Source organism: Prionailurus viverrinus, chromosome A3 (assembly GCF_022837055.1).
Source record: "Prionailurus viverrinus isolate Anna chromosome A3, UM_Priviv_1.0, whole genome shotgun sequence".
NCBI lineage: Eukaryota > Metazoa > Chordata > Mammalia > Carnivora > Felidae > Prionailurus > Prionailurus viverrinus.
Window position 1 is genome coordinate 61,844,690 of NC_062563.1, and position 25,133 is coordinate 61,869,822.

The 25,133-nt window shown below is 44.6% G+C and overlaps 1 protein-coding gene and 1 non-coding gene across 2 annotated transcripts in view; one reads left to right on the plus strand and one right to left on the minus strand.

The window, feature by feature from the left end:
• The window catches only part of CNGA3 (cyclic nucleotide gated channel subunit alpha 3), a 52,345-nt gene that overhangs the window by 15,955 nt on the left and 11,257 nt on the right, over positions 1-25,133 (minus strand). Inside the window, exons 2-5 of the mRNA XM_047853099.1 lie at positions 15,319-15,440; positions 5,882-5,995; positions 3,464-3,643; positions 288-338 (exon numbers count right to left, since the gene is read on the minus strand). Coding sequence (XP_047709055.1) covers positions 288-338; positions 3,464-3,643; positions 5,882-5,995; positions 15,319-15,404 — 431 coding nt within the window. The 5' untranslated portion in view covers positions 15,405-15,440. The remainder of the gene's footprint in view (positions 1-287; positions 339-3,463; positions 3,644-5,881; positions 5,996-15,318; positions 15,441-25,133) is intronic.
• Positions 23,011-23,119, plus strand: LOC125163107 (U6 spliceosomal RNA). The gene has a single exon (XR_007151277.1). It is a non-coding gene; the product is annotated as a U6 spliceosomal RNA (small nuclear RNA).

A 25,133-nucleotide genomic window follows, 5' to 3' on the forward strand; every position in this document is an offset into this window, starting at 1 on the left:
ACAGAAGTGATAGAGGATGTCAAAGCTTAAACCATGTATGCATTATAGATGAGAAAAATGAGGGTTGCTCAAAGAAGTCATACAGACCAGGTCCCTTCCCCATTTGTCCATGGGGATGGAATTTTGGAGAAAGGAACAAGATTCTAGAATGATCTAGTGGTGTTCTAGAAGTGTGGGAAGCGAAAGGATTTCAGCAGGGAGGCGAAGCTGGGACATCTATGGGGAGGTAGGTGGTCAGTGGGACCAGGGAGGGTGAGGGGGCTCTGCTGGGGAGCAGAGGTACTCACTCCTCTGAGTTGTTGCACATGTTGGTGTTGTTTCTGGCCAGCGGCCAGCCACTGCTGGAAAGTAAAGAGAACGCGGCATGGGAATCTGAACTCAGTTCCAACTACTGGGGACCATTTGCCCCAGGTGGTTAGGCTGACACCTCCCCACACCCTGTCCCCCAGGCCTTTTCACACACCTCTCAGGACCTGGGGTATTGTTATTGTCAGGACAAACATTTTTTGACTGGCTAGCTCTAGGGGGAAGAGAAGATGAACATTTGGCTCAACTGAGGCTTCTGAATAGAGAGTTAACTATGCGCATCCCACCCAGAATCCTGGCCTCAAGTTCCACCCCATTTCATTCAGTTTAACAGTGTGCCAGGAGCTTTGAGGGACTCAGACATGAACCCTATGTGGTTCTTGCCCACTGGGTGCACTCAGGTGGAGCGAGTCGAGCACCTTCAGCAGCAGATGGACACATTTGGCAGCAGCAGCAGCAACTTACCCCCCTCATCTGCGCAGGCAGGGGCTCTCAAAAGGGGCCCTCCCTCAAAAACCCAATCACAGCAGCTACTTCCGGCTTGCAGGGCAAAAAACAGACCATGAGCAGAACTGTCCCAGTTCTGCATCTATCCTGCTCTGGGCCCTTGTCCCCACATTAATCTTAAAACTTCAGGGTTTGCCACCCCAGTTTTATGTGAGAATCTGCTAGAAAGTGGAGGCTGGTTTTGCGCCCAGCTACACGTTTATTTAAAGCTGAATCACACGGTCCTTTGCGGCGTTCTGTAGGAAAAGCTATTATCTCAGAGTGCTCAATTGCCAATAGACATTTTTGACACAGCTAGTTTAAGGAAGCCAGCATGGCCTCACAGAGCTGGCGGGTGGCTTGCCTGTCTGCTGTCACTGCAGACACCTCACAGAAGACCTCCAGGACCAAGGCCAGTGGCCTGTGATCCTCTTGCCCGACTCTCAGGGCACCTTTTCTCTTCTGTGATGATGAACATCCAGCCAAATGCCATCCTGGTACTTCTGCTCACCACTGCTCAAGTCTCCCTCTCACCATCCATTACGTGGCTCTAACTATTTGTTTTGGGATTGGTTCTGATCACCAGACCCGCCCCCCTCCCCTGCCAAGCAATTTCCCGATTCCTATGAAGTTAGGAAAGATGCAGTGGCCTGTGTTTACCACATCTCTGTGTCTGGGATGTCATAAGGCCAAACCATTAGAATAACCAAGACCTGTCTCTGCATACACTTTGCTTTGCCAATAGGATTTGCCTGGAAAATCCAAAGTCTTCCTCCCCTAGGAAGCCTCTCTAATTGATCTGCCACTAGCCTGCATGAGCCTGCCCACTCTGAACCCTCAGGCAAGTGACCAGGCATCTGTGGTACAGTCGGGACCTGGCCCTGATGGGATCCTAGCCCAGCTCTTTGCTCATCTGGTCACATTGGGAAATGGACAAAGAGGCTTATGTTCATCTTCATTAGGCTAAGGTTGTAGATAGGATAATTTGATCAAGTTAACAAAAGAAATCTTTGCTTGTCCACAAGGAACTGAACCACTCTGGCTGGCTCAGTAGCAAACCTCTCTCCCCACCTCCTCCTACCCCATCTTCTCCCTTATCTGCCATCCATCCTTTCTTTATGGCTCAGCAGTGAATAGCATGCTGGCCTTGCAGTCATGGAGCTGTCTCTCAGTCTAGGATGCCTGGCCCTGGGAACCTGCGATGGCCCTGCACACATCCCCATTCCCACCAGCACCCAGGCCCTAGGTGGTCCTTCCCCAAGCCCAGAAACCCCAAGGGTTTGTGGTCTAAGCCCAGGTGAAAATGTGAGCCAGCCAATTATTACACCTTTCCCAGCAGGGAGACTAAACGTGGCTCCCCTAGAGTGGTTGATAGCAAGAAATTTCCTTGAACTCTCATATTTTATCTTAAATATGCTTGCACATTTTTCAATCTACTGCATAATCTATAATAAACCTATAACACGTATATACAAACATGGAAGCAAAATGGAAGTACCAGGAAGATCCATCTTGCTTCCTCTGAGGCCTCATGACCTTCACTCCCCAGGGGCCCTTGGATGCCCATTTGAGAGACTCACACCTGAGCCCTTTTTCTCGTTCAACAAAAAAAACACACAGGATTTTCTCCAACAATTATATAGGGACCATTTGGTCTGCAATAACCAGGCTTGTTTTCACCTTTACATCTTATAAATCTTGGCATTATCTACAGAATTCAGCCCCCTTTTCCAGAAAGCAGATTCTGAGCAAGAGGCTTCCTGTTTGAGAGGCTCAGAGGCGGCCAAACTCCCCCTCCATGTCTTACCTCTCCTTCCCTCCAACAGCCCAGCGGGTCCTGAAGAGACATTCTGCTACTAGCCACACTCAATTCAACCTGTGGTGGCCCACTGGTCTCCCTGCTGGTCACAGGCTGGGGAGACTTCCCAAGAACAAGAGAGGAGGGGAGGCAGCAGCTCTGAGTGTAGGGTGTGGGATTGGGGGATGTAAGTCAGCACCTTCAGATTTCTTTCACTATGTCTACACCAGACAGCACCAGCCACAGCCCCCAATCAGTCAGTGGGCCATGCAAGAAAATGCTCAGAGCCCTTGTTCTGTAGACCTCTCTCCTACCGAAAAGTAAACATTCTCTCCATCCCCCATTCTACCCCCACCTACACTCCCCAACTCCATGGTTCTTATCCTGATCTGGGGTATGATGGCTCCTCTTGAAAATTCTGACCAAGCTTCAGACCTCCCTCCCAGAAGATTGCATGTAAAATTGTGGGTACCATTTAGGTAATCTCAAAGCTATGGTATTAAAGCCCCTGGCTTTTAGTAAAGTGGGTCACAGTGCAATCTGGGATGAGGGCCCTTTGATGGAGAGAGATCAAGTGAGACTAGCATCCCCAGATGTGTTTCTGAGAGCACCAATTCTAGGGGGCACTGGTGGGTACTCTGTGCAGGGTCAAATGAGGGTGGAGGTTCTGGTTAAAGGATTTCCTCTCCTGTAATCCTTCTTTGACTTGGGGCAGCCACTGTTACAGCATGCAGTATTCCTCCACAACAGACACCTTCTTCAAGGTACAGGTCATGAGGCTGGTGCTCCAGGCCACCCACACAGTGGATCTAAGCTGCAGGGGTAAAGCAATGCTTCACCTGGTGCCAGTGGCCCATCCTCTTGGTTCCTTACCTTCTCCCTCTGTCTGGTGGCTCCTGGCTGCCCACATTTGACTGGGCATTGCTTTCTTGGCTGGATACCTCCTTGAGCTCAGCTCCACGGAAACGCTCCAGGAAGGAGTCAGGTCTCTGGTCCTCGTGGTGTAAGTGCCCGGTGGCCCATGCTCGCAGTGAGATGATCAGGCGAGACAACCTGGAAGGACATGGACAGGCAGCTAGTGCAGGGAGGAAGGAGATGGAAAGCTTTCTTTTCCAGGGCTGGGGCAGAACCAGAGATGACTGGCAGGATCCCAGGCTTAGATGTGCACCTCCACTCTGTCAGGGCCTTATTCCCTGGTCCTATACCACCTGCAGTCTGGGACCCAGCTTTCCAGATAAGGGACATTGTCTTCATTATGGCTTTGTCCTTTTAACACGAGGACTCTGTCAAAGGCATGATCCTTCAAATGGGGAATTAGCAGCTTTTCTGCTTACATTGCCTTTGTAGAGCTCTTTATGACTGGTAGGCACTGGAATAGAAAAAATACAATTTGCAAATGGTGATAAAATTTAGAATAAGGTTTAAGGGAATAGGCACCCAGATACAACTTAGATTATTTTCCTAACCCTTGTCTCATTGTTTGCTATACAAATTCTTGTTTCCTCCCAGCCTTGTGCACAAGTTTCCTTGCAGCTTTCCCTGACCCTTCTCCTGGAGCCAGACCCTGCCAGGCCCTCAAGTGCCTGAGACCAGCCAGCCTATGTCTCCAGAGCCTGTCTTAGCTCCAGCTTTCTGTAAGAAGGCTTCCTTCAGCCCTGCCTCCTGCCTTCCCTGTCTCCTCCAGAGAGGAATGGGAAGAGAGCATGAACCCTCTTTCTTGGCATCTGGTTTCCCTGACTTGGCACCTACAGTGCATGCCACTGTTCCCAACAAAATCAGTTCTGAGCAACCTAGAACCACATCATGAGTTGTCATATGCCTTCACTCTAATAACAGACTTCGGAGCTTTGCCTAAGAAGAGTAAGTTAAAGCAAGAAAACATTCCACGCTCAAAGATGTTTACAGCTGCTGCAGACATATGTTGAGGTGCCTGCCCAGCCCAGCCTCTCTGCTCTGGACACTCTTCCTACCCCCCATCCTCCCTGTGCTGAGGGGCTGGAACCAAGATCATACCCCCTTCTCCAGCTCAGCCAACAGGCTCAGGAATGAACAAGTGACCCACAGAGAGTCACCCCAAGCCTCTGAATTAAAAGCCACTCCAGGATGGGGTTGGGTGTTTCAACACAAGATTGTATAGCAAAGGCCGTTTCCAGCCTGTGCCTACTGATGTGTGAACACAGAAAGCCTGAAACAGAGGAGACATGCAGGAAAAAAAAATCACAACGATCATGACACTCCAGGAGAAAATGAAAGGGGGAGGGCAGGTGCCTCCCCTGCTCCCGTCTTATGAGCCCCATTTGGTTCCCTTTCCACCGGACGGTCTGTCTGAGCTTGCACCAGCCTCCTGCCTCGGCCCTACCCCAGGTCTTTCGATTTGAACCGGTTTGAAGGTGTCTTCTTCCTTGCAATCAATGAGCCTTAAGACCACATTTTATTGGTAAGACAAAAACACTGGAAATCATGTAAATGCCCAGCTACAAGGGGCTGGTGAAAGAAACATTCCTCCGCAGTGAAAAATATGAAGAATAACTAGACAAATTAACTTTTGCAATAATCTTAGCCAAAACTGTAGAACACGTGATTATATAAAACTCTGGCATTGGTAGAAAAACAAATTTAGTGGAAGGAAACAATGAGCTCCGCATTTGTTGAGCACCTGTCGGGAGTCAGTGCTTGTCTCCCGCGCAGCCCTCCCACTGTTTGATGTGTTTCCAGATGAGATCTGGAAAGGTGAAATGACTTCTTTAAGGCGCCACAGCTCTTGACGCCCAAGTGCAGATGTCATCAGCTCGGAGGCTGGATAATCTTCTCCATCCTTTTGCAAGATGCATGCTACGAAGTCTGGACACACACCTGTGAGGACCTACCAGAGGCTATTTTGGACGGTGCCACTGGTACCACCTGCACGCCACTGAAGTCCACCAGCGGTCTCCTGCGGCTTGCTGGTCTTTTTTCTCAATTCTTTTTGGAACCCTTCCTGGTTGGCTTTTTCTAAATTCTTCCAGAATTGAGCAAGTGCCTCAATATCACTTTATATGAAAGCAATTTCAGATAACAGCAGTTTTTCTTAGATTTTTCTGAGCTCAGAACACTTGACCTGAGAGGAAATTACTCGGTGATAGATTTCTGACAGCTTTTCTCCTGTCCCTTTCTTCTCCAAATCTTCAACGCTACCTCCACCCCTCCACCACCCCCTCCCCCCACCCCGCCGGTTTCTTCCTGACACTCATCTCCCTTCCTCCTGCCTCAGTCTCCCCCTTCCCAAGGTGAGAGCTGAGCCTGGTGGGTTACCTGGAGGGCCCCTGGCTGGTGTAGGAGTTTCGCCTGGATTCAGCCAGTCGTCTGGTCTCCATGGCGATCTCCTGCTGCAGTTCTGATGAAGTCTCCTCGCAAGGCGAGTGGACCCTAGGAAATCAAATATGCAGCAGGCTAAATTGATTTCAAGCTCATCGCCTCCTGGACACAGGGATGAGATGGCCAGATGCCCTGCTTAATGAGGAAAGCTGCAGACCCCAGTCTTCACTCTGTCAGTCTGTGCTCCAGCAGGATCTGGCAGATCCTGGCTTTTTGGATGAATATGGCTTTTCCTTATTGTTGCATTATATGCTAATTAACTTGGATGTAAATTAAAAAATAAATTAATTAATTTTTAAAAAAGAAGAAATGACAAACAACAACAACAAAAACAAAACAAACAAACACAAAAAAAAACAAAAAAATCATGGCCTTTCCTTTACAGCCAGGCTGACCAGGGAAGGTAGCCACTGCCCATGGACTGGGAGAAGGGGGCAGGCCGGCAGCACCTGGTCCTCATCAGAGCACTGGCAGGGGAGGGGGAGGCGGGTCCCAGTGCCCAGCATCCACACCCACAGCAGCTGTTTCTACACAATGATTCCAGAACAAGAATTCAGTTTCAAACACATCTCTGCATACTGAAATCCTATCTGCTAAGGCTGGACTGTGTGGACACCACAGCCACACCACCTGGGCAGTTATTTGTGTGCTTGCTCGGCAGCTTTCCTAGGAATCCATTCGGTATTTGGTTAAGAGGAGCATCCTGGAATATTGTACGGAATTGGCCTAATTCCCCAAGTGCATTTGTTCAGTGCTTTCATGTGAAAATTCAGTCCCACTGTGCCCTTTTGTCAAAGCCTAACCTCTGTCCCCTGCAGTGCAGAGGTAATTGGGCCAGAGACTCACCTGTGCAATCCAGGATGAAAAGCATGAGTACACAGAGGACACGTGCCCATGACTCAAGATGAGCACCATTCACATCAGCAGAGGCTTGGGGTTTGTTTAACCGCGTGGAATAAGACCAGTGTGTTTGGGCATATTTTTCTTTCATTCCCTGTCTTTTAAAAGCTCCGAGGGCTGAAGTTTGATCAGCCTGATTAAAAGCCAGCCAGGCGTTGGCCCCTAGGGATTTGCACTTCATTCGGAGTCTTGAAGAGCCCAAGCAGGACAAATTAATTCCATCACGTGACCTATTCCAACCTAATCAGCCTTCTTAACAAGGTGGCAACACAGTTGAGGAAGTAAGCAATAATTAATGTCAGGAAAAGGCTCTATCTCTCCCTGGTGAGTGATTAGAAGGGAGAGTCCTGAATCCCAGCCACTTATCTGCTGACTCCTCTTTGTACAACATCCCTGCTGTCTCTAGCAGCAGGGTGCTCACTACTGTCCCATGCCCCATCTGGGCCATCTTTGTAGAAGGTTCTTCCCTCCCTCAGTTTCCGCAGACCGAGGCTACCTTTTTTCTGCTGGAACCACACAGAGTCAGGCCACTTCATCTTCCACATGACCACCTCCGATGATGGTGCAGCTGTCACACTGTGCCACATCTGTTTGTCCAGGCTAGAACCCCCAGCTCACCCAGCCATGTCTCCCCAGGTTCAAGGCTCTTCCCCATCATGGTCACGCTCCTGTGAGCAGGTTCCTGCATTCCTGCCCAACTGGGCAAGGACACTGAGAACGCTGCTGTTACTGGACCCCACGCCGGACATCTTTGTAAGTTTGTGAGTTCATGTGCTTTTAGTGTCCCCATTATCAACTACCATCAGCCAAAGCCAGTAGTCCTGTAACACGGGCTGCTGCTAAGCCAGAAGGCCCTATCTTGTGCATATACAATTGATCTGTTGGAAGTAAGTGTTGGATCTTTCCATTGATCTGAGTCACCTGATATTTTGGGACCCATGATATGCAGTGGCACCATACTGGCCTTTCCTCCCAAACTCCATCACTTTCACACGCAATACACAAACTATATGCCATTTATTGACTGCTTACTGTATGTCAGACATAGATCTTATCAACTAATTCACATAATCATCCTATAAGAGAGAAAACCGAGGTTCAGAGAAGTTAAGTGACTTCCACAAGATCATATGGCCAAGTGGTAAAGCTGATTTGAATGGCATTCCATCCCATGTCAAAGCCTGCTCTAATCCACTCCATGAAGCTGCTGTCTATATTTTCATATACAGCACTGATTAAAGAAAAAGCTTAATAGGACATGGCTGAGGACTGAGCCCTGTGGCATGCTGCTAGAGACATGGCTCTGATCCACCTGGCTACACTATGTGGGGATGGCTCTTTATTTTCAAACCATCTAATTGAATTCTCCCTCTACACCTTTAAAAGACCACTCACATTTTGTGCTGATATGTATGAGACACCCTGTCAGAGACCCCGCCAAGTGGCAAAGCTGAGATTTGAATGTCATTCCAGAAAGCTCTGATCCCCTTGCCCTTCTAATAATCTGTATACGACAAAGGTGGAATGTGCATTCCAAGGCACCCAGGTCAGTTACTGGAGTAGGGAGCAGTGACAGAAGTGAGTCCATATCTCAAGTCCCTGGATCCTGGCAGCTGGCACATGGTGAGGTTAGGGGGGCAGCAGCCCACAGCTGAACAGGTGTGCTTGGAAGATCTGGAGGCAATCCCGAGGGTGAAGGTGTTCTGTCCCTACCAGCAGATCCTCAGGGAGTTCTGGGCACCAAGAAGTCAGCCTAGCATTTCTGCCTAGTCTGATTTCTGTTAATTATGTGAGGGCACATCCTGAGAACAGATTTATTTGCATTAGCAGCAAAGGAATCTGTGACATCAGAGCTGGTGAGGATGTGAGGAGGGCAAAACCTGACCCCGGATTCCAAAGCAGGCCTGCTACTGGCAGCAGTGAGGGCGCCTATGTGGGGGCTAGGATCTAGGACACCCACTTGAAAGGCAGGAGGCAGAATGGGGAGCCGGGAGCTCTGGATTCGAATCCCTACCTTAACACCTCTTAGCTAGGTGTTCTGTGGGCTGGTCACTTACCCTCCCTAAAGTTCCCTAGTCTTCAAAAAGGAACTAAGGAAAAATTGGTGATTTTTTTTTTTATCAACTTAAGTATTGTTCCAACAGCCAAATCCAGAAAGGCACATTTAGCTGTGAAGAATAGGGATAGTTTTCTGTGAAGTCAATTCAAAGCACCTAAAGGGCCTTTTCTTCTTGCTGCATCTCCCCACTTGTTTTTTTGTTATTTTTTGTGTGGGTCTATTTTATTTTATGAAAAAAAAATGTTTTAAATATACGTTATTATCAAATTGGTTTATATACAACACCCAGTGCTCATCCCAACAAGTGCCCTCCTCAATGCCCAGCACCCATTTTCCCTGTGCCTCTGCCCCACATCTACTCCCAGTTCTCTGTATTTAAGAGTCTCTTGTGGTTTGCCTCTTTTCCGCTCTGTTTGTAACTATTTTTTCCCTTTCCAGTCCTCCATGGTCTTCTGTTAAGTTTCTCAAGATCTACGTAGGAGTGAAAACATATGATATCTGTCCTGTTCTCTGACTGACTTATTTCACTCAGCATAATACCTTCCAGTTCCATCCACGTTGCTGCAAATGGCCAGATTTCATTCTTTCTCATTGCCAAGTAGTATTCCATTGTATATATAAACCACCTCTTCTTTATCCATGTCAGTTGATGGACATTTAGGCTCTTACCATAATTTGGCTATTGTTGAAAGTGTTGCTATAAACATTGGGGTACAAGTGCCGCTACGCATCAGCACTCCTGTATCCCTTGGGTAAATTCCTAGTAGTGCTATTGCTGGGTTGTAGGGTAGTTCTATTTTTAACTTTTTGAGGAACCTCCACACTGTTTTCCAGAGCGGCTGCACCAGTTCACATTCCCACCAACAGTGCCAGAGGTTTACTGTTTCTCCACATCCTTGCCAGCATCTGTAGTTTCCTGACTTGGAGTCCCCACTTGTTTTTTGATGCTTAAAATTCTATGATGTCTTCTAGCTCCAGAGTCTCTACCCTTGTTAAATGCCTGGGACTATTTATTTTATTTTATTTTTTATTATATGAAATTTATTGTCAAATTAGTTTCCATACAACACCCAGTGCTCATCCCAAAAGATGCCCTCTTCAATGCCCATCACCTACCCTTCCCTCCCTCCCACCCCCCATCAACCTTCAGTTTGTTCTCAGTTTTTAAGAGTCTCTTATGCTTTGGCTCTCTCCCACTCTAACCTCTTTTTTTTCTTTTTTTTTTTTTCCTTCCCCTCCCCCATGGTTTTCTGTTAAGTTTCTCAGGATCCACATAAGAGTGAAAACATATGGTATCTGTCTTTCTCTGTATGGCTTATTTCACTTAGCATAACACTCTCCAGTTCCATCCACGTTGCTACAAAGGGCCATATTTCATTCTTTCTCATTGCCATTTAGTACTCCATTGTGTATATAAGCCACAATTTCTTTATCCATTCATCAGTTGATGGACATTTAGGCTTTTCCCACAATTTGGCTATCGTTGAGAGTGCTGCTATAAACATTGGGGTACAAGTGCCCCTATGCATCAGTACTCCTGTATCCCTTGGGTAAATTCCTAGCAGTGCTACTGCTGGGTCATAGGGTAGGTCTATTTTTAATTTTTTGAGGAACCTCCACACTGTTTTCCAGAGCGGCTGCACCAGTTTGCATTCCCACCAACAGTGCAAGAGGGTTCCCGTTTCTCCACATCCTCTTGCCTGGGGCTATTTAAATAGTAAACCCGATTAGTTATTCCTCAGAGAAACTGATTTTACCAAGCAGATGGAAGAAGAGATGGAAAGAGAGGAGAACCAAAGTTTGAGGTGACATTTTGAGTCCCCATGGACACACAGTTACTGAAAAGAGGGAGCCACCAATGCAAAAAATGAGGATACAGAACCGCCCAGAGAAATACAGAGGCAAGAGAGACTGAGAGTCAGGAGCTGTCCTGCCAGGAGCTTGAGGAGAGGCCTGGGGCAAGGACTTGACAGGGACTCATCTGTAAACAAACAATCAGGCCAGGACACCCCTGAAGCTGCCGACTGACTGAGACTGACTGTAGTGCTGATACCTTTTCAGGAAGGAGCTCCGTGAAGTTGGTAATCAGCAAGAATAAGAGCAACCAGCACAACACAATGATATGACTGTTTTGAAACACAAGGTAGTTTTCAACTTATGATGCTCATCTTCTAAGTTTTCTTATAAAGGAGAATTCATGTCCATGAGGTAAAGGTCTCCCTTATCACTGGGAGAAGACAGGCTTCTCATCAGAACTGCAGCTTGTCATTAGCTTTGTACTTTGTGGAGCACCTGGTGTCTTCCTCCAGTGACTTTGGGGACGTAAGTGAAGACAAACCTTGGAGAACAAGGGTGGAGAATGTGATACCTTGTTTTTCTTTTCCTCTTCTCAAGCCCTGAGGACCGTGAATGACCGACATGCACTGCCATTGGCCACATGTAACCAGGGAAATGAATTGAGTGCATTTTTGTCTTTAGTCCTAGGGAAGCAGGCTGAAAATGGTTTTCTTTGGTGATAATTGCTTTGGGCTCTGCTCAGAGAGCGGCATGAAGAAGCCTTCTCTTCTGTAGGACACAAACCCCTATGCCCCAAAGCTCGACTAAAATAGCTACACTAGGAGATTGATCTGAGATTTGAGGTGCCCTCGGTTCTAGCTGCAATTCTCTGTAGCAGATTCTGAAATCTTTCCCTACTGCATTATCTTTTCAAATATGCCAGACAGCTCTTAAATAATCAAGTCAACTAAGTAGATTTAATAGAAAGGAAAAAAATCAAGACATTTCTATTTCTGGTATTTCCAGGGTATAAACTTGACTTCTTTGTTCAAATGAAATGTTTCCATCCTTCCTTATGGCTTGTCACTAGGAAAATGATCCCAATAATTTAAAAGGAGAAACAGAAACCTGGCTTTCCAATTTAGTGAAAGGGATGGGGACAGGGCTTTCCAATTTGGAGACAGGGATGTTTTAGGGGATGGGGACATGATATCTCCTCCCTCCTGGGGGCATTCAGCAAAGGGTCACAGTGACATGTAGTTTCCCAGAACAGCTTCATTGATATCATTGAGGATAAAGAATGATAAATTTTTTGGTTTTGTTTTTTTTTTTTTGAGAGAGACAGAGACAGAGACAGAACATGAGTGGGGGAGGGAAAAAAGGGGGAGGGAGACACAGGATCCAAAGCAGGTTCCAGGCTCTGAGCTGTCAGTACAGAGCCCTATGCAGGGCTTGAACCTATGTACTGTGAGATCATGACCTAAGCCAAAGTCGGACACTTAACCTACTGAGCCACCCAGGCTTCCTGAATGATTAATATTTAAGGACACACATTAGCAATTATTTCTTCCAAGGGAGCCTAGATGGCTGAGTTGGTTAAGCATCTGACTCTTGATTTTGGCTCAGGTCATGATCTTACAATTTGTGAATTTGAGCCCTGTGTCACCCTCTGTGCTGATGGTTCAGAGCCTGCTTGGGACTGTCTTCACTGTCCCCCTCTCTCTGCCCCTTCCCTGTTTGTGCACATGATCACTCTCTCTCTCTCTTGCAAAATTAATAAATAAACATTTTTTAAACCTCAAGTTTTTCTCCTATAAGCTTTCTAAATGGATTTGAATTTTAAAGCCAAGATCTATGGTTTGTTCAAGCACCATTTTCTCCCCTAAAATAGTGATTTGAAACTTTAAAATTTTATGTGTATTTGCCAGAGTCCCTTGTTCAAGTAAATCTTATAGGGAAAACTAGTCTGTATATAGACAGATGCTGGGCTGCACTGGGAAGCAGAGGAGGGGCCTGGACTCAGCCTCTGGCCAAACGCTGTTTCACCTTCAGCCTGAACACACATGCTCAATCCTTGGTAGCACCAAGGAACCCATTCTGGAAATTTCCATTTGTTAACCCACTCCTGCTTCCATAAGATAAAGCAAACATCTGTCTTATGAAGGGAGCATTCTTTCTCTCTCTCCTTTTGACATCTCCATAGTGTCTCCATGGGATTCTGTATTAATCTGTCAACAAGCTTTTACCACATCAGTGGTTGGGCAAGTCCCCAGGGCAGGCTCAGTGAGACCGGACTAGTGGTCAGGTTGAGAAAGCATGACTTGGTCACAGGCAGGAAATGGCCAGATCCAGATTTCAGGACAGCTGGAGCTATGTAAGGTCAGAGCAGGAGAAGTCTTCCAGCCTGGAACACCAGGAAAGGACCACAGGAGGGAGAATCATTTCCAACGCTGACAGTGAGCACTGACTGAGCACTTTCTCACAGCAGGGACTGTGCTGGGAGCTTTCACCTGTTTTAACCTCACTACAGCCCTCTGCGGTCAGTACTAATACATTTTACAGATGAGGAAACTGTGGTTTGAAACAGCTGCACAATTTTTCGGAGCTGGTCAGTTGCAGAGCCAATGTTCAAACCCAGCCAGTCTGACCCTGAGCCTGTTAGTCATCACGCTGGTCAGGGGATAGGGGATAGGAGGGAGAAGGAAGGGCATATTCCCATCCATGAATATGGCAAATAGTATTGTTGCAGGGAATCAATTCAGAACCCCCCACTGTGTGGCTGACTAATCTTCTGTGTGTACACAAACCCACTGTGAGCCCACAGAGAGTCCCTTGGAAGCAGAGGCTCATCAGCAGGTATCTGTGTGGCTTAATGAGCTAACAGTTTCTTCTGCAAAGGGTCATCTTCCAGGAGACCTGGTGAGCCCTCTTGGACAGCCCACACATCAGGCTTGGCTAATAGGCCACTGGCTGAGGTAGAGCCAAGACAAGTCAGGCAGAGCTGGACCACAGTGGTTGTCTGGTCGAGAGGGCATTCTGGGCAGGAGCCCCAGCCCACCAACTGGGCCCACCTTCTCTTGAGTATCTCAGTATCATGAGTGTCTTCTCTTAAGCCCCTGTTGTTGCCTTCTTGGCCCTAGGGAGTCTGTAAGTTCCATGATATGCTCTGATTATGTCCCACTCAAAGCAAAAGGGAGCAATGGGGGAAAGTTCCATTTTACTTCAAATTTGTCCTGATCCTAACAGCCTCTGTCCTTCTCACATTGGGCCCAAGATCCCAGGAGCCCAGTGCTGCCCAGGGAGCTTGACTTTATTGTTGTGGACCTTTTCTCCCTTCCACCCCAATCTTCTTTGAACACCCCACCCCCAAAGGTTTATTAGCTCAGATGTGAAAAAGAAGCTATTAATGCATACCAAAGTTTTAAAGCAGTTATGTGTCTTAAGAGTGTTCTTATTTTCTTCTAGATTAAGGGCAATGGCTCAACCTAAAAGAATAAGTCCCCAGTGGCAGGACCCTGATATTGACAGTAGGCCAGTTAGGAGGGAGAAATTTGAGCAGGGTGAGAATTTCTGATGGCCCTAAGTCATAGCAAGATTCCTGGGGCTCCAGTACCATGTTAAAATGGTTGGCAGCAATAAATATCTGTTGGGATGCTTTGAGATATTCCTCCCTTTGCCTGAATCCCAGAATGTAGGGTTCTGGGTCTGCATAGGTTTATTATAATAGGAACTCAAATCTCTTTGGAAATGGTTGTCCATCATTCATGAGCAGTTAACTAAGGTTCTGGTACTAAGAATCTAAACAGAGAAAAAACCAAATGTGCATCTGAGAGAGGGTGTGATATGTATAATTGACTGAGGAGAAATGGTGGATGAGGACCTAGTATTGGGGATATGAGCACTGAGAGACTGTCATTGCAGTTTGTGACCATATGATATTCTGCAGATTTCACGGGAGAGAGAAGTTTTCAGTGTGTGTGTGTGTGTGTGTGTGTGTGTGTGTGTATGCCATATGTGTGTGTTTCATATATAACAACAATAATGTAAATATTGGAAATAAGGTTTCTTATAGTTCAACTCAACCAACTTGTTGAGAGTTTAAGAAACCTAAAAATATGTCTATTTGCACCAAATAGGTACTTTCCCATTTCCTCACTGTTATGCTAGGAGCTTGGAAAAGATGCTGCTCCATTTTGCAGTTGAAGAAACTGAGGCACAGAGAAATGTTTTCCCCAATCTACTAAAGCTACAAACAGGGCTAGAAGTAGAACTCAGGTACATATTTCCTTATGGCTGCTTGCATGTGGTTGATGGGGCTGATGGCTTCACTGGCAAGGCACAGCCCACTCTCTGCAGGCCCATGAGCACAGCATGAATCCTGACCTTCCCCTGGAAGCAAGGGACAGGGCATCTGATTTGTACTACATCCCTAGTGCCCAGGACAATGTCTGGTGCAGAGTCCAACAAATGTTTAATGTGTACACAGGAAAATGTTTGGAGAAGTTTGGAGAAGTTTTACAGTAAAATTTAATTTGCTGAATTTGAATGTTCATTTTTTTATCTTTTAGAAATCACATAACTTTTTGAGCTTCATTTTCCACCTCTCTAAAATTAGTATGAAATGGAAAGCCCATCTCACCTGCTGAGGCCATTTTCAACGTGGTCCAGATCTCTGTCCCTGGTTCTTACAGTAGGGTGGGAGTATTGGGTGCTAATCTTAGCCATCTTCTTGCTTTGTTACATTCAGCTTCAAGGTTGTTGCTGAAACATGAACACAACACAGATCAAATCAGGATGAGGAAGCAGCTGCAAACCCATGTTGTTGTGTGTGAGGACTATTTCCCCAGGCAAGCCCTGGCACATACACCCTCTTCCATTTCTCCCATAGTTGAAGCTACACCGTGTTTTAGTTGGGTTTTTTGGACTCTTCTTCCCAGCCTGAAGCACAAGCAAGGTCTTTCACTTTGTGTATGCTCCCATGCTGAAGAGCTGCTCAAACTTATATGCTGATCTAGCAAATGAATGAATGATTGGTGAAGTTGGTATTTGATATAAGAAAGCTAAAATCCTCATGATTCCCTGGAACGATGTGATGTTCCTCTTGACCCTGTTTTTTCTCATTTACTTTTTTTATCTTATAATTCTTCACGTTTTAGTAGCTCCCCCAAATCCCATTTCAAAACAAAACATGAAAAACTAACAATCCTTGACATCCATAAAACCTTTACAACATAATGTTACACTCAAAACACACTTCATCTCCTTTAATCCTCAAAATAACTTTATGAGATATTTACAATTTTTATCTCCATTTAAAGATGGCTAAATTGAGACTCAGAGATGTCAAGCAGCTTATCCAAGTTAAAAAAAATAGGTAAAACCTGTTGATGGCATGATCCTGGAGCTAGAAATCAGACCAGGAATACTCTCCCTTCAGCAAACATTGGAAGGTGCCCCTATGACTGATGAAAGAAGAAAGCTGGTATGAGCACAGGGCTGGTGTGAAGAACACAAAGACTGGCCAGTTCCATCATCCTTGATCAAAGCCCTCCAAGTGGAAGATGAATCCCTGAGTACAGTTTCTCTTAGACAAACACAGGCTCTCTTGAGCAGTCAGATGGCTTAAGTAGAGACCACTCCAGAGACCACTTCAGAGAAAGATGGTGGTTTCTAGAAATAGCCCAGTGACTCACTCTGAGACCAAATTAATTCCATATCCAAATGAAGGTCAGTGCAAGGAGCCCAGAACATTGCACCAAAGGATGGATGTAGTTCCTGCTTATCAAGGTCAATCCACCATGAGTTTACTCAGGGTCAATTGTTGGCTCAAAGGTCTTGGTTCATCTCTGATATTTGATAATTTAAGGCTATGATTTAAATTTTTTACTTTCCCAATAGATCAAAAATAGTTTTGATTTTTAAATACTTTACCCATTTATGTAACAGTTAGTGAATTTCTGGCCGATCACAGGAGATACAAAGAAATATAAGACGAAGACTTCTCTCAAGGATCTTATGGTCCAGCAGGGCAGATGATGGATATCAGAGGATCCTGCAGGTTGTGTTAAGGAGCTTGGGCTTTTACCCTGAGCCCATCAGGGATATGGTCAGATGTGTAATGGCCACTGCAGGTGCATTGGGGAGGACATATTCAGGGAACATAAGTTGGTGTTAAATGAGCAGATAAATGCTGCAGTATCTCAGCGGAGAGAGAATAGTTGCCTGATCTAGGTTTGTGGCAGTGAATCAGATAAATTAAAAAACTTCCCATATAGACAGACTCAATGGTACATGGTCATTGATCAGGTATAGGAGGTGATGAGGAGGGAGGTAATGAGAATGATAGTCTGGGGTGTTGGTGGTCTTACACACTGAGGTAGGGAACTAGGGGAAGAAGTGGGTTTGAGAAAGAGAACGATTCCAGTTTGAGATGTCTATGGAAATTTTAGAGCCAATATGGGAAATAAATGTCTTCCACTAAAAGCAATAAACCCAATTTGAAATCATCCATCCAATGCTTTTTTATTGAGCACTTACTATGTGTGAGACAATATGGAGAGCTAGGGTTTTACAGAGAAGGATACACATCTCTGTCCTCAAGGAGCTTACAGTCTAGTGGGTTCTAGAGCAAGTCTTAAAAAAGTTTTGGGACTCTGGAGTGCCTGGGTGGCTCAGTCAGTTAAGCGTCTGACTTCCGTTCAGGTCACAATCTCACGGTTCATGGGGTTGAGCCCTTCATTGGGCTGTGTGCTGACAGCTCGGAGCCTGGAGCCTGCTTTGGATTCTGTGTCTCCTCTCTCTGCCCCTCCCCTGCTCATGCTCTGTCTCACTCTCTCTCTCTCTCTCAATAAAAAAATTGAAAAAAAAAGTTTTGGGACTCTGAAGAAAATCTATCAAATTATTCTTTTTTGTACATTTCCAGGAAAATTCCAGGAGAAAAAGTTCATTGCCTCCAGCCTGTATCCCTTTCCCTCAACCCTCATCAACTGCACAAATCCTGGCCCCAGATGTCGTTGTATGGAGGCAGCACATCTACTTGCCTGCTATGGAAGGCTACTATATGCCAGAAACAGGGTAGGTGCTTATGTAATACCGCTCCATTAACCCTCAGAATAGCCTCTCCCTTTCTTCCCTTTTACAAGTGAAGAAACCAAACAGGTGCATAATTTCCCTAATGTTGCTTATAGCCTGAGCCAGGATTGACAAAGTTTGGTCTGACCCCAGAACCCGATGGTGTAAAATTAATGGGTGGTAAAAAACTGGCATTACCTTTTGGTCTGAGTAGGAGGGGCCTCTGCCTGGGACTCCATGCTTTAAAGGACTCTACTCTGACTCTCCTTCATCCACAGCCCATGAGACCAATGGGACATGCCCACTTACAACCCTGCCCCGTGCTCTAGACTATGCTCTGGGTGCCCAAGACGCCCAAACCGTGGGCTCAGGAAGCTCTAGACTGGTTCTAGAGCCTGTCCAGGCCTCTTCCCAGGTCTGTTTTCCTTCAAAGGGCATCAGTGTGCACTCCCCTAGAGCTACAGGTGGCCAAGGAGCAGCTGTTTGGAGGGAGGAGTGAGTAGAGGCCAGAAGTATGGACAGGGTGTTCACACACATGTGTGAAAGGCCCCTTGTGACATGGGGTGGACACAGGGCAGGCAGAGAAGGAGGCAGGCCATGGATGGTGGACCAGAGATCAAATCTCCCCATGCCACCATGTTCTGAGGCTGAACTCAAAGGTGTCTAAGAACTCTCTATACGAATCTGGTCTCCCGGTCATTGTGAAAGTGATTTTTTTAAGATGGGAGGACAGGACATGTTTGATTCAACAGTGTACTACCCTGGTCCCTGTCACAGTCATATCTAGCCCTCTACCTCACACCCTTCTTGACAGTTTTTCAGTCCAGCTGTTGCTATGGAAACCAGCTGCATGCAGGGTCACCCAGCAGCACCTTGCCTTAGCTACACTGTGGATTGCTCACCTTCTTTCCTGGGGCTTCCCTATTTCCCCCAGAGAACATATGCTAGGATGCTCATGCCATTCTGACAAACATGCAAACCCAGAGGTGCTAGAGAGGTAACCCTGCCTTGGACAACCCTTGACTAACAGAACCCAGGAACCAGGGGTAAATATTCCCTGGTTCTATCTTCTATTCCTCAGGAAGATAATTCAGTGGTTCTCTCCATGGCTCTTTGGAGAAGCCCTGGAAGGATCAAGTCAGTTGCCCAGAGTGGTGATTGGTTTGATAATGTACACTTGCACTGGATTTCCCTTCCTCCCTTGTTTTTTCTTCTGAGACTTCCACTTCTCTTCCTTGGAATCACTCCCTAAATGAACTATCTGCTTACATGATCTTGTCCAAGGTTCTGGGTTTGGGAAGTGGCTTTTGTTTTTTGTTTGTTTGTTTGTTTGTTTTGTTTTTTTTTGTAGGAGGAGGTGATTCCCTCAGCTAAGAGAATTTTTTTTTTTTTTTTTTTTTTAGATATTTAGGTAAATGGTAAGTGGGTTATATGTACTCCTGGTTTGGGCCCCTGAAGGGTAGGACAGGGAAAAATGTGTGTCATTAAAGGGAAATGTTTGCTTAAGATAGGTCATAAGATCATTTTTTCCCAATTGTTTATAAACATCATAAGCGTTGTCTTTTTTTAATCATTCTTTTAAAAATTAAAAAAAATGTTTATTTATTGCTGAGAGATAGAGAGAGAGGGAGACAGAGTGTGAACAGGGGAAGGGCAGAGAGGGAGGGAGACACAGAATCTGAAGCAGGCTCCAGGCTCTGAGCTGTCAGCACAGAGCCCGACACGGGGTTCAAACCCATGAACTGTGAGATCATGACCTGAGCCGAAGTTGGACACTTAACAGACTGAGCCCCTCAGGCTCCACAATGGTTGTCTTTTTTAAAAAATTACTTTAAAAATAAGGATCCAAATAAGGCCCACATGTTCTGATTGCTGATTGGTACTTTTTAAAGTTTTTCATGCATTTCTCTTCTTCCTCATTGTGGAAGAAACATAATTGTACTCCCGAGTTTGCTATAGTATGAATTTTTTGCCAATTCCAACTTGACGATGTTTTCTGTAAACTGGCAGTTGCACTCAGAGATATGGTCAAATTTGGGTTCAATTTTTTTGCAAGAATATTTCTTTGTGTGATGTTAGCAGCCATTGATGATTATTGCCTGGACATATGCTTTCATTACGAGTTGCAAATTGGTGACATTCTATCATTTCTTCTTCAGCGATTAGCTGACATATTCTTAAATAAAATTTAAGAATTTTATTTGGCTGTTCAGTGGTACTGTTCATACAGGAATTGCGGAATAAACAATTCTTTTCCCCTTGTTTACCAGTTTTTAAGTCATAACATCCTAAGTGATTCCCCAACTGCCCTGTGAATTTTCACATTTCCTGGCCCAGACAAACTCTAGAACTCACAGATGAGATCATGAAATTACAATCAGTGATCCTGAGGCGCCTGCTGAAAATGAAAACTGCCACCCAGCCAGGGCCCCCTGAGTGTGAGGCACTTGCATATCCATTACTCATTAATCCTCAAGAGACCCAAAAGGTAATAAATAGTAACACTGGTTTTGCAGATGAGGAAATGCAGGCTTGGGTCTGTCTGACCCTGAAACCCATGTAGTGCTTTCTTTTGTTTATCACACCCACTGCAGGATATTAGAAATGCACAAATAAAATTTTAATTTTCAAGCACAGGAAGAAGATGTGTCCTGCCAACTACCAGGGTGACCTTGAAGTGGATCCTAGGTGTGAGTCTAAGAGTGATTTGTGAGCATCTCTCAAACAAATATGAGTTTTCTGGGGTTTGACTGAGGAACTAACAACACATCACTTCAGACAATTCTCTCTCTTTTTTTTTTTTAACAACATTACTAAATCCAGCATGTTTTCTTCCCCCCAACACACTTACTGACTCCTTCCATGTCCCAGGCATCATACTTGGCCCTGAAGATTATGAAGAAGAGGAAGATAGGTCTCTGTCTTTGAAACACAAAACTGCATGGGGGAAACACGAATGGAAACAGGGAGGGGGGTAGAATACAGAGGTGCTGAAATAGAGATAGAGGCATGGTGGGGAGCAGTATGGAAGGGGGAGGCACTAATTCTGCCTCAGGGACCACCGAGGTCTGAGGAGGCTTCTCATGAGGGGCATTATTTCATGTTATTCAACATTTACCATGTGTGCACGATTAAGAATTTGATTGTGATATCTGTGCTCTGGTGCCTACCTTTAACCTCCTTTGCTCTTGGCCTGGACATCTAGGTAGGTCAGGAATCTAACATACCTCACCTGTACTCCGGTTGTTCTCATACTTTTCTCATTCCTTTATTAACTCCAAAAGATTTAAGGGCTAGAACTATTTTCTTTTACTTAAAAAATATTTTATTCTCCTAAACACCAGCATATATACACATAGTGGGTAATCAAATTGGGTGCCATAAATGGAGGAACAGGTGAGTACTTGCAATGATGACACTAATAATGGCAGTATATTTGCTGAGCATTTACACTCTGCATGGTACTGTTCTAATAACTTTAAATGTTATTTAAACTCACTTGATTCTCACAATGCTCTGTGAATGAGTCGCACTGAACATTTCTGTCTTGTTTAGAACTTTATAAGGGAGAAAGCGAGTAAGCAACAAAGGAGGTCAAAACATGTAAAGCCCTTTCTTATAAATTAAAATGTGCTTCTGGAAAAAAATCTTGGTCCCCACTTACGATGACTAACTATACTAAAAAAAAAATTGTCCATGTTCTGTCCTTTTCTATTATGGTTTAAACATGAATACCAGTCCTGGTTCAATTTGTGTCATTTGAAACCTTATCATTTCCCAAGCCCTAAATGCAGCTGAGACAATAGAGAGGTGCCAAGAGCCCAAGATGCATACTCCTCTGACCCACTGGAGGTTATCTGAGGTATCATTGTCTTTGGTTATGACACCTATGCAGCCAGGGGCTGGAGGGTTCCATTAGTGAGGCACCGAGTCTGGAACAAAGCCATGCCAAAAAGACAACCCCAACCAGAGAACAGCCCCACAGCCTGATGAACAGGCACACTGGGCACAAGTATTTATTTTCTCCAGCTGAGACAGATCACTTTTACCACCTAAGGTCTTCAATCTTCTCAGAAGTAATATCTCTCTGGGTTTCATTCATTTCAGTTCTCCACAACTCAACTTTCTCAGCATCACTTGGGCAAAAGCACTCAGCAAATTCTCAGTAAATGTGAAGTTGGACAGGCTCACTTTGTCAAATTAAAAGCCAAAGATAAGTCAATAACTCCCACAGGATCTACATGTCTTGGAACTTCATCCAAAGTTGGATTACCTCTCCCTTCTTCCCCTATCCCATCTGGAAACTGCAGGATGAAAGGAAAATATCCAATGCTAAGCCACTTAATCACTCTGAGACCTGTGAACCAGTCCACAGAACAAACACAAAGGACAGAACAGACATTACTATAGGCAATGATGAAGGTTGTGTATTTTTAAGCAGCCCTAGGCTTATGTAGGGGGAAAGCACTAGTAAAATACCTTTTGTTTGAGATAAGTGGCATTGGAAAGACAATATAGGTGGTCAAGAGCACTGTACTGAGAGAAAGAAAAGCTGGATCTCTTCTTAGCTCAGCCTACAATTTGGGCTAGTGACCAGCATTTTAGTTTCTTTATACATTGATGAACATGGACTTATTGCAAATGGAATTTTCCACAGAAACTCAATGAATAAAGCATTTTAGTTTCTTTATACATTGATGAACATGGACTTATTGCAAATGGAATTTTCCACAGAAACTCAATGAATAAAGCATTTACGTATATATTTTATTTAAATGTATTTGAGAGGTGCCTGGGTCAGTTGGTTAAGCTGCCGATTTCAGCTCAGGTGATGATCTCACAGTTCGTGGGTTTGAGCCCCATGTCGGGCTTTGTGCTGACATCTCAGAGCCTAGAGCCTGCTTCAGATTCTGTGTCTCCCTCTCTCTGCTCCTCCCCCATTATGCTCTGTCTCTCAAAAATAAATAAATGTTAAAAAATTTTAAAAATAAATGTACTTGAAAACATTTATAAAGATAATTAGTGAGTGTTTACCTCCTTTCTAAAAGTGAAAATACTAATTCAAAAAGATCTATGCACCCCTATGTCCACTGCATTATATACGATGGCCAGGATAAGGAAGCAACCTATGTGTCCATCAATAGATGAATGGGCAAAGAAGATGCAGAATATTATTCAGTCATAAAAAATGAGATCTTGCCATTTGTGACAACATGGATGGACATCAAGGGTATTATACTAAATAAGAAAGAGAAAGACAGTGCTAACTTTGGCAGCACATATACCAAAATTGGAATGATACAGAGAAGATCAGCATGGCCCCTGTGCAAGGATGATATGCAAGTTTGCTAGGAATTTACCCAAGGGATACAGGAGTGCTGATGCACAGGGGCACTTGCACCCCAATATTCATAGCCACACTTTCGACAATAGCCAAATTATGGAAAGAGCCTAAATGTCCATCAGCTGATGAGTGAATAAAGAAGTTGTAGTTTATATACACAATGGAATACTACTCGGCAATGAGAAAGAATGAAATCTGGCCTTTTGTGGCAACATGGATGGAACTGGAGAGTGTTATGCTAAGTGAAATAAGTCATACAGAGAAAGACAGATACCATACGTTTTCACTCTTATGTGGATCCTGAGAAACTTGACAGAAGACCATGGGGGAGGGGAAGGGAAAAAAAGTTAGAGAGAGGGAGGCAAACCATAATAGACTCTTACAGACTGAGAATAAACAGGGTTGATGGGGGGTGGGAGGGAGGGGAAAGTGGGTGATGGGCATTGAGGAGGGCACCTGTTGGGATGAGGACTGGGTGTTATATGGAAACCAATTTGACAATAAATTTCATATTTAAAAAATTGAAAAAAAAGAAAGAGAAAGACAAATATCATATGATTTCACTTACATGTGGAATCAAAAAACAAACAAAAAAATAGAGACCCATAAATACAGAGAAAAACTGATGGTTGGTGGGGGGTGGCAAAATGGGTGAAGGGGAGTAGAAGATATAGCCTTCCAGTTATGGAATGAATAAGTCATGGGGATAAAAGGTAAAGCATAGGGACTATAGTCAATAGTACTATACTAGTGTAGTATGGTCACAGATGATGTTACACTTGTGGTGGGCATCACATAATGTATAGAGTTGTCAAATTGTTATGCTGTACACCTGAAGCTAATGTAACATTGTGCATCAACTACACTTCAATTAAAAAATAAAGACATGGGTTCCCTGGGTGGCTCAATCATTTGAGCCTCTGACTCTTGATTTTGGCTCAGGTCATGATCTCAGTGTTGTGGGATTGAGCCTCACATCAGGCTCTGTGCTGGGCATGGAGCCTGCTTGTGATTCATCCTCTCTCTCTCTCTCTCTCTCTCTCTCTCTCTCTAAAAAAAAAAAAAAAGACAATCAGTGGGACACAAGTTAATTTTGACCATGATTTCCAGTGTATTAAAATTTAGTAGGGATGGGGCACCTGGGTGGCTCAGTTGGTTAAGCATCTGACTTGGGCTCAGGTCATGATCTTGCAGTTGGTGAGTTTGAGCCCCGTGTCAGACTCTGTGTTTACAGCCCGGAGCCTGCTTTGAAATCTGTGCCTTCCACCCTCTCTGCCCCTTCTCCTTCTCCCGCTCATGCTCTGTTTCTCTCTCCTTCAAAAATAAGTAAAAACATGAAAAAAAATTTAAAAAAATTTGGTAGGGGGCACATGTCAATGTTATCTTTATTTGGGTCCTTTAATTATTTAAATATACATAAAGAAACTTAAAGTGTGCACAGAAAACCTTAAGGAACTCTGTGGAACAGAGCTGAAAACCAAGGCCCAGTTGATCATGAAAGGTCCTTCCATTTCAAAAGTTTCATGATGGAACAGAACTGTAGAATGCAAATATTGTGTCTAAAGGTCCTCTCATTGTTTGTGCATGAATGTGATCCTATTGGAAGAAATAAAAACATTCTAGAGCTCCAAAAGCAGAAATGGCAAAACTCTATAATGTCAAAATTCTCTGGACGTGGTACAATATAACTTGAATATCAGAACTTATATGAGAGGGCACTTTGAAAATTACATTATGATGTAAAGGTCCTCAACAAAATACTAGCGAACAAAAATCCAGTCACATATCATGATTAAGTGATATGTGTCCCAAGAATGCAAAGTTGATCTAACACCCAAAATCAACCAATGTAATACACCATATTAATTAAATGGCAAAAACTACATGATGAGTGCAATAGACATAAGAAAATCATATGACAAAATCCAACATGCTTTCATGATAAAAACAATCAACAAAGTAAGAACAAAAGGAAATTTCCTTAAACTGATAACGGGCATCTTGACAAAACCACAGCTAATGTCACAGTTAAAGGTGCA